This window comes from Amblyomma maculatum, chromosome 1, assembly GCF_055883805.1.
Source record: "Amblyomma maculatum isolate TAMU_Amacu chromosome 1, ASM5588380v1, whole genome shotgun sequence".
NCBI lineage: Eukaryota > Metazoa > Arthropoda > Arachnida > Ixodida > Ixodidae > Amblyomma > Amblyomma maculatum.
This window is the reverse complement of record NC_139344.1, coordinates 418,504,741-418,513,971: the sequence shown is the minus strand read 5'-3', so window position 1 is coordinate 418,513,971 and position 9,231 is coordinate 418,504,741. Positions and strand designations below refer to the sequence as shown.

Below are 9,231 nucleotides of genomic sequence, written 5' to 3'. Positions count from 1 at the left end.
TAAACTGCGATTTAATTCAGTGAAAGAATGTTTTACATCCCTGATCTACTTACGAAGTGTTAAGTTAGCGTTGTTGAAACCATGCCTACGCCCAACACTTCGAGGAAACACTTACTATAGTGTGGCAAGGCTGACCACGCCAAAAAGACTTAGTGCCTCTGGCACGAAGTCCATCTGGTTCCACAGTTTTCGGAGATGAAGAACTCCGTAAATGAATAGTGATTGTGTAGAAACAACGGATTCTAAATGCCAGTCCATCACGGGAGTATTCTTTCTAATGTGTAGTGCAATGAAAAAGATTGTTTTTGCGGATTTCTCGATATATATGGAATCGTGGTAAGGCACCGATGCTACGTGAAGTCAAATAAATTTGCTTCTTCAGTGTACGCATTTGGGCTTGTAGTCTCTCGACGTCAATAACCATTGACGCGCCTTCTCGCATGCGTGCAGTGAAATATGACGAGGAAAAAAAACTTTTGCAACAGCTTCAAACATCACTGGAATTCTTAGGGAAACGGCGAAAGTGCATGTCGGAGGGTGAAGGGGGAGTGAGCGTATGTGAAAGTGAATCTGTAAAAGCAGCTGCTCACGAGAACCATAACTCTGTCCTGACATACCCTTAGAGGCGGAGCTTCAACAACATCCCTCTATTTTAAAGGCGTTGTATTAGGGAGCTTGTGGCGTAGAACATCCTGTGGCGACCGGTATCTGTCGAAAATATGACTCCAGAATATGTAAATGAACTCAATAAATCTTGAAAGGTACAAAGGATCGTTTGTCGAAGCACGGTATAGAAAGGTTTGAGAATGCGTTGTGAGATGTATGAAGTAGTGAAGTATATGGGCACTGCAGTGGCATACAGTGAAAAAGAATAAAGAGGAGAAAAAAGGAAAAGTGCTACAGCATGTCGCTCCTAAGCCGAAGCTAAAGCTGCCTTCATTCTGCGTTAGCTTTTGTGCGGATGGAACTCATTTTTGGCATATTTGACTAAAACTATGCAGTCTATGGAGGTTTGGACAAGAGTACGTGACACAAACTCGATCCAAGTAGCGGAGATGTTTTCTTCCTAATTTTGGACATCTAGTATTTTATTCTGGGACGTCGTCTACGATATGTGAGCTGGTGAGTCGCCGGAAAACGCGAGCCTGTGCTGTCTTTTGATCAGCTTCTGGTCACGATGCTTCTGGTCACGATAGGTTGCGTAAAAATCTCACATATTTGAAGTGAATTGATCAGAATAACGACTAAATATTTATCCCTGGCAGCCCTGAGGCTACATTCATGTGGAGCCACGCTAACAAAATTTTCAAGAAAAAGTTCAGTGGTCTTGCGCAACTTGGTGCAGTGCAAATATTCCGCTTTCTTGGTCAAATACTGATTTGCTCAAACTCGTCGACGTTTAACCGAAACGTTGAACGGAAACAGTTAAGCGTCCAAGTTATTTCAAGCACTAGTTGGCAGCATATTAAAATTAATTTCATAAAAGATACCCCGTTACAATGAAAGCTCCCCTTGGCAAGCCAAGGTTTGTTTATGTCAATTCGTCCTATGCGTCTTTGCATATAAACCTGAGTCACTGTTGCGGCCAGGTGTGTCTCGTAAATACACCACGCGTCCAACGTTTTCGCTTCTAAGTTAGAGTCGAAACTGTACTCTGCATAACAAAGAATTACGCGCTGCTCTTACTTGTCTTGACGCTCAGGTCTTGTTAGAGCAGGCAGCCCGCTCTTGGTACAAGCTACGCAAAAGTAAGCTTGGACCAAAAGTGATCGGCTGACAATAACAAGATCCTTTTTACTAAGAATTACTATTTGCCTAAATATTATACGTAACCTTAGCCAGGAACCATCGGTTTTCACATGGAACATTTTGTTCATACCAATTTCTTGAAGTGTAATGTGCTGTCGGCAGTCTTTTTCCTGCTGAGATGATACCACGAAGTCGTGCACGAGTGCCTAGCAGGTCCATTCTCTAAGTCCTACGTGTCTCAGTCATACCTAACTGCTTCGTAGGCAGAGCCATCCAAGATGGAAATCATTTTACCCATCCTGTCCTTTCCGCTATCAAATCTCTATCTCTAGGCACGTAGCCGATTCATTGACTTGTACGCCGTATAGTAAAAAAAGCTCTGCTGCAGACAGGAAATTCTCAATTTCAGTGAAAAAACACCTCATAAAAAAGGCCATGTAGTTCTCGCTACATTTTTCTTAAAAACACTCACAAATGGAATGACTACCTGAAAGAAACTAACGAGGAACACTGCGGTCATATGATATACCATATGACCGCAGTGTTCCTCGTTAGTTTTTTTTTTGGAGATTTCCAACTTGAGAGCTTGTAATAAACTGCTACACTATTCTTTTTATGGTATACGTAGAGAAGGCCATAAGGTCATTCATTTATTTATTGTCAGAAGTTGGTTTCCTACATTGCCTTTTCACCACCAATGCTAAGTCCTCCTTTGACGCCGCTAGAGCCGCCACTTAAGCCTACGCCATCTTGTCCGCCAGCACCGACTCCCAAACCTGTGCCAGCTCCTTCTCCTCCTTTGGTTCCGAGGCCACCAGAGATGCTTCCTCCATGACCGGACAGTCCACTTCCACCAATTCCAACTCCGTCGCCCGAAGAGCCACCTTTCAGTCCACCAGCAAGTGACGAGCTTCCTTTAAGTCCAAGGCCGGAACCACCACTCAGTCCCAGTCCCCCGCCACCACCTGTACCTAGCGCGCCTCCTCTTCCCACACCGAGTCCGCCGCTTTTCAGGCTGCCACCAAGAGATCCACCGCTCCCGCTACCACCTAAGCCACCACCCATTCCGAGGCTCCCACCTTTTAACCCACTGCCTAATCCCATTCCGGAAGCCCCTTTGGCGCCTATTCCCAGGCCACTTGAACCTAACGCGCCTCCTGCTCCTGTTCCCTGTCCACCACTTTTCAGACTACCAGCAAGAGATCCACCGCTACCGCTACCACCTAAGCCGCCACCCATTCCGAGGCTCCCAACTTTTAACCCACTGCCTAACCCCATTCCGGAGGCCCCTTTGGCGCCTATTCCAAGGCCACTTGAACCTAACGCGCCTCCTGCTCTTGCCCCCTGTCCACCACTTTTCAGACTACCAGCTAAAGATCCACCACTGCCACTACCACCTAAGCCGCCACCCATTCCGAAACTCCCATCTTTTAGCCCACTGCCTAAACCCATTCCGGAAGCCCCTTTGGTACCTATCCCCAGCCCACCGGCGCCACCTGTGCCTCCCAATCCTAAAGAGCCGCCCTTACGTCCACCACCGAGTAATGACCCAGAGCCACCTTTCATTCCCATGCCGAGGCCACCAGTACCACCACTACCACCCATCCTCATCGAGCCGCCTTTCAATCCCAGTCCTCCACCACCTGAGCTGAGACCGCTTCCCCCTGCAAGACCATCTCCGCCGAGGCTACCGCCCCTTCCGCCATCTCCACCAATACCTAGGCCGATACTACCAGAACCAAGACTCCCACCTGCGCCTAATGACCCCCCAGAGCCTCCTCTTCCCCCCATGCCAAGTCCTCCGCCCGACCCCAGGCTGCCACCGCTTAACCCGACTGATCCACCACGTGAGCCACCAGCAAGACCTCCAACGCTGCCACCTGATCCCATTCCAAGACCGCCTCTTCCTCCCATCCCACTGCCACTTAATCCAGTGGACCCACCACGCAAACCACCAGCTGAGCCTCCCCCAGTTCCTATTCCGAAACTGCGCCCTCCTCCTAGACCACCACCATTCAGCCCAATAGATCCACCACGCGAGCCTCCAGCGAGACCAGCACCTAGAGCCCCACCAGATCCTGTCCTGCGGAGGCCACCACTAGGAGACACACCACTTCCACCTAACCCGAGAGAGCTGCCAGAGCCAAATCCTTCGCTTCCGAGACCGATAGATCCACCTCTTAATCCGCCGCCACCTAGAGATCCTCTTCCTAGACCAGTATTCATACCTAGAGAACCACCCCTCATCCCTCCCATAGAAAGTGCACCACCACCTCCAGTACCTCCTAGATTTACGCGCCTGTAGCCGAGACCACTACCAAGGTTTCCCAGGGAGCCCATCATACCGCTTCCTGTGCCCAGTGAGCCACCACCGATCCTTCGTACTCCGTTGATTCCACTCATGCCGCTCAAGCCCATTCCGTTTCGAATAGCGTAACCTCCACTACTGGGTACAGCGAGCCGTGCACCTCCGAGATTACCTCCAAGGCCACTTAGCCCCATGGTTCCAATCTGTCCACCACCCATTCTATAAGTGGGCGATAAACCTAGACCACCCCCGTAAATACCCGAGCCTCCTCTCATTCCGCCAACATACATGCCACCGGGTGATCCGATGAAACGAGAGCCTAAAGTCGTCATTCCAGGCTGCACGAAACCAGTCCCTAAGCCTGGCTGCATTCCAAAACCTATGCCTCGACTTCCGCCAATGGCGCCGAGCCTACTGCCTCCCAGGCCAATTCCTGTACCTCCTAGTCCAAGCTGAGGCCCAGAAAAGCCAAAAGCAGGTTGCTGTAAAGCTAGTCCAGACGTGAGCAGCGCCGGTTGTGTAGCATAAGCAAGACGTCCGCCATTCAAGCCACCATTTCCGAACTGAGTACTCATCAAGCCGTAGCTCGGTCGCACACCACCACCACTGTACAAAATGCGTCCTAAACGAACACCTCTACCAGTTCCACCAGTCGGCGTCAGGTACCTTCGGCTGCCACCACCCATTGTCGCACCACCACCACCTTCTCCAAGGCCGGTCTCTTGATCGTACTCAACAGCCCTGCCTGGGACGCCAGTCGCTCCGTAGTCTGCCTCATAGTGGACCACTTGAGGGGTTTCTTCCCTCCACGAGAACTCCTCCTGCGCACCTCCAGCGTGATCATCGTCGTGTCCAGCAGTTGCAATGTCCACTCCACCCTCAGCTTCGGGTTCTTCGTCAGCTCGCTTAAGCCGATGGTGGGACGGTTCTGGAGCTAGTTTTGACGACTCTTCACTATCTTCAATATCGTTGTCCCCAGAGATGATAATCTCGCCACGATGCGAGCGAACATCCACTTCAGTCTCCTGGTACGTAATCTTTATCTCATTTTGAACGCTTACAGCACACAAGAAAAGCGCCAATAGCTCTCCAAATGCGAAGTTTCTGCTACTCAAAAAAAGGTGCATGTTGAACCAAGGGCACCACCGTACGCAGTGAGCGTACGAAATGCTGTGAACGACGAAATTATTTCGCCTCAAGTACAACGCCTGTAGGTGAATGAGTTGTTCGCGTTTACAGCGGCGCCTTTCGTGACAGCTCCGAGGTTCGAGTGAACGTTTTTCAAGTGAAAAAAGCGCACCTGGCAGTGAGCAAAGATAGACAATCTGCTCCACGTGGAACGCTAACAAGTTTCAGCAACAAAGGAGAGGGTGGAGAGGGTGGTCTGATGGTATTTATACGCCCTCAAAAAAAAAACAGTAACGGTATTTAACGTTGTCCCAAGTACATGGTGGGCACAGGTCTCTCTGTTCAACGTGATTGCTGTCGGTTCGTAAAAGCAAATCAGGAGTGATGACATTGGCAAGGGGGCGACAGCCTTAATATACCTACCGTAAAATACCAATCAGGCACCCTCCCTTGCTTTCAAAATATTATTGAAGAAAATATAAAAAAGGAGGCGGCGCCACTCGTCAGTTCCACACTAATATTCAAGATGGAGGCTAAGAAAATGACGGCCAACAAAAGTGTGCAGTTGCGCTCACAATGTTTTAACAAAAGTGATTTCTAAGTAGTGTAGCGTTGCAAGCTATCTTTTAAATGACTATTAGCAACATGCCCATATTCCCCAAAAGCCACCCAAAAACGAGCTTAACGAAATCTTACATCAGTTCGTCGCGGTCTTTGGGAAACGGCGCCACTCTAGGCTAGCAGTCCGGGCCGCCAGCCATCCTAAGCCGTCGAGAGCCAGTGGCTTGTACTTTTGCTCTTAATTGCGGATTCCTGCAATTAGCTCAAACTGACGGAACGGTCGATAGATGTCGCCATTCAGCCTGTGCCGCTGGACCTTTATCTACTTTGCATCGCGTATAAATTCATACTGCACATAAAAGACGCAGCTGCACTTTGAACGGTGTGGTGCAATACAATAATAGTAGATGTGCGGAGTGGACGAGAAAAATGCTTCCACACTAGCGTGCGATGGCTTTCATCGATGCCGGGACTCAAAATCTGAAAGAGCTAACTCATTAGTGTACAGGTATGTGAAATTCACAAAAAAAGAAAGAAGGATGCAATTACAAGAAAGGGGGTGATTACGAGGTATTTTACGATATATTGGCCCTCGCCTGCTCCGTTTAAAGATTTGTTGCGGAAGTTCTGGCTCACTTTATCCCAAACCAGTTTCCGATATGTAAATTTAACTCTAGTGCTGACTGCTCCTTATTTACCGCCTAATTCACCTGTCCCCGAATTGAGGTAAGTCATGAAGAATGTGTCCCTCGCTTTCCATTACCCAATGCGTGTGGCATATCTAAACCATCGATAATATTGAGTACTGACGAACGGGAGAAACTCAGCAGCCTCTTTCTTGTGCTAGTTGGTGGAATTTTCTAATGTTGGCGAAGCCTGAATTGCAAAAAAGGGCAGGGGCGTGTCCTGCGTCTCTCTCACGTCCCTTTCCCTTTTGCACTTCAGGCTTCGCCAACATGGGAGAAAGCACAAATTGTATCTTCAAGCGATTTATTTCCTTTTTATTTTGTTGCGACTCCCGATATTTCTCGCTAGTGGCAGTGATGTCTTCACGTTAAAAGTGGCAGGAATCCGCCCCTGATGATACTAATTTGCATAATCCCAGCAAGCATGATTCGTTGGCACCAGGGCTGATGACTAGCATTGCACGAAGACGCATGTGGCACACTTGAGGAGGTTTAGCGGCTCTCCGTCTGGGTCAGCAAGTGAGCTGCGACGGGATCCAATGAATAATTTTATTTGCGTAGTCCGGCAATTCGTACTGATCGGGACGAATGCAAGTATAGATGGCCAGTAGCTGCTTGATGGCCCTTCTGCCTCGATATTGGTCGTTTGCTCACCCACCATCTATGTGTTTCACTACGAACGACGGCAGGTTCAGTGTAGACGGAACGAGGTAAATCATTAAATATTATTAAACATTTCACCATCCAAGTTAATAACAACAAAAGTGATCAGATCATTGCGCGAACACAACGCAAAGCAATGCACATTTTTACGAAAAACGGCTCTGATTTGGTGCGGTGCCTTACGCAGAGGTCATTTTCCCTGGAGGCTGGTACGTGAAAGGAAAACTATCAATACGAACATAAATTCATGGCGTGTCACAATGCACAACCAAACGCAGAAAGAGGATAATAAAAGAGAGTTTTCAACTACTATGAGGTCCGCTTTTGGCAATGAGATAAAGAACACAATACTGCAATTATTCTTCACGTTGGCTTTATTATGTTAGGTAACACAAGCACCTAAGGCACGCTCTTTCATCACTCTGTGCGGAAAGATACAACCAGATTTATTTGAAATGACTCAAGAACCTCTGCGCAATTCAGGGTTGTATCACAGTCCTTCAATACCGCTTAAAGGCCGTGAAACTTCTCCGTCACCCTATGGGAGAGCTTGGTACGCTGCTCAGAGCAGCCGCAGGGCGGCGCTACATCATAAACCATAACATCTGTTATGTGCAGGTTGGCCACGCAGGCGGTGAAATTAAAAGTGCAAGCATTGGTCGAAAGTGACTAGATACTCGGAGAACATCAGAACGGCTTTAGAAATGGTAGACACTTAGATGATAGCCTGTTCGTGCTCACTCAATGCATCGATATATCTAGAGTGGAATATAGACCTTTGTATTTGGCCTACCTGGACATAAACGGGGCGTACGACAACGTAAACAGGGAACTCCTGTGGAACATATTAAAAGAAGAAGGTATCGGTTATGAGATAATAGAGTTCCTACAGGAAATATAGCGGGATAACAAAGCAGAAATTACGTGGGAAGGGATAAGAAGTACGGAGGATGTCAAAGTATGCAAAGGATTAAGACAAGGCTGTCCTCTATCACCGGTGCTGTTCATGCTTTATATGATAAACCTGGAACGGAGGATGCAAGAAAGTAACCTAGGTTTTAAACTGTCATATAGATTAGGTGGAAAGACGGTAGAGCAGCACCTCCCCGGTTTGATATATGCAGACGATATTGTGCTGCTAGCTGAGAGTCTGGAAGAATTGCACACTCTAGTTAAGTATTGCGGAGACGAAGGGGGCACTCTAGGCTTCAGTTTTAGTGGAATTAAGTCGGGTCTGATGATTTTCAATGGCTCAACTGATCAGGGTCTTAAAATACAAGGCCATGAAATACCCAGAGTAGCAGAAAATATACATATCTCGGGGTATGGGTAAACGAAGGATTGGCATACATTGGAAAGCATGAGCAATCACTTAAAGTCAATGGGCGAAGAAATTCCGGGAAAATGAAGCATAGGGCATTGTGGGGATACAACAGGTATGAGGATTTGAGGGGTATTTGGAAAGGAATTATGGTGCCCGGACTTTCGCAAAATGTGGTTTGTGCCTAAAATCAGACGTACAGTCAACATTAGAAATAAATCAGAGGGCCGTTGGACGATTAGCACTAGGTGCCCACGGCAAAACCACAAATGAGGCGGCACGGGGAGATATGGGCTGGCATCTTTCGAAGTACGGGAAGCTCAGAGTAAAATATTATATGAGGAACGCCTGAGGAAATTTGACAGTAACAGATGGGTAGCTGAAGTATTTAAATATCTATACTTAAAAAGCGTTGACTCACAATGGAGGAAAAGAGCTAGGAAACTAAATAGTAAGTATGCTAGTCACAAGGATGGAGAAATAAAGAGCGTTAAGCAACAGGTGAAAAACACAGAAGTTAAAAATTCGATAAATTCAGTGGAAAAGAAACGGAGCGTATAATTATACCGAAAGTTGGAAAAGGCAGATCAGGAAGGAAGCTTTCTTTGGTAACTCAAGGGGCAGTGCCCTACTTTTTGAAGCTACATCAGGGTGCCTTAGAACACGCAGCTAAAAAAAAATTAACGATGAAGATGGCGCATGTGCTGTATGTGGTAACTCCAATGTTTGTAATGGTAACCATCCGAAAGTTCATGCAGGCGCAGTCACTGTTCCTGGCGCTTTGGGGTTTAGAGATAGCAGTTACCGGGTGAATA

The 9,231-nt window shown here is 47.5% G+C and overlaps 1 protein-coding gene across 1 annotated transcript; it reads right to left on the bottom strand.

Annotated features, from left to right (window-relative positions):
• Positions 1-2,424: 2,424 nt before the first annotated feature.
• LOC146209188 (uncharacterized) lies at positions 2,425-5,184 on the bottom strand. Its single transcript, XM_084579772.1, has 2 exons — positions 3,857-5,184; positions 2,425-3,673 (listed from the first exon to the last, which is right to left on the bottom strand). Exons 1-2 carry the CDS (start codon positions 5,182-5,184, stop codon positions 2,425-2,427), a joined length of 2,577 nt encoding a protein of 858 aa, XP_084435898.1.
• Between the last annotated feature and the right edge of the window lie 4,047 nt (positions 5,185-9,231).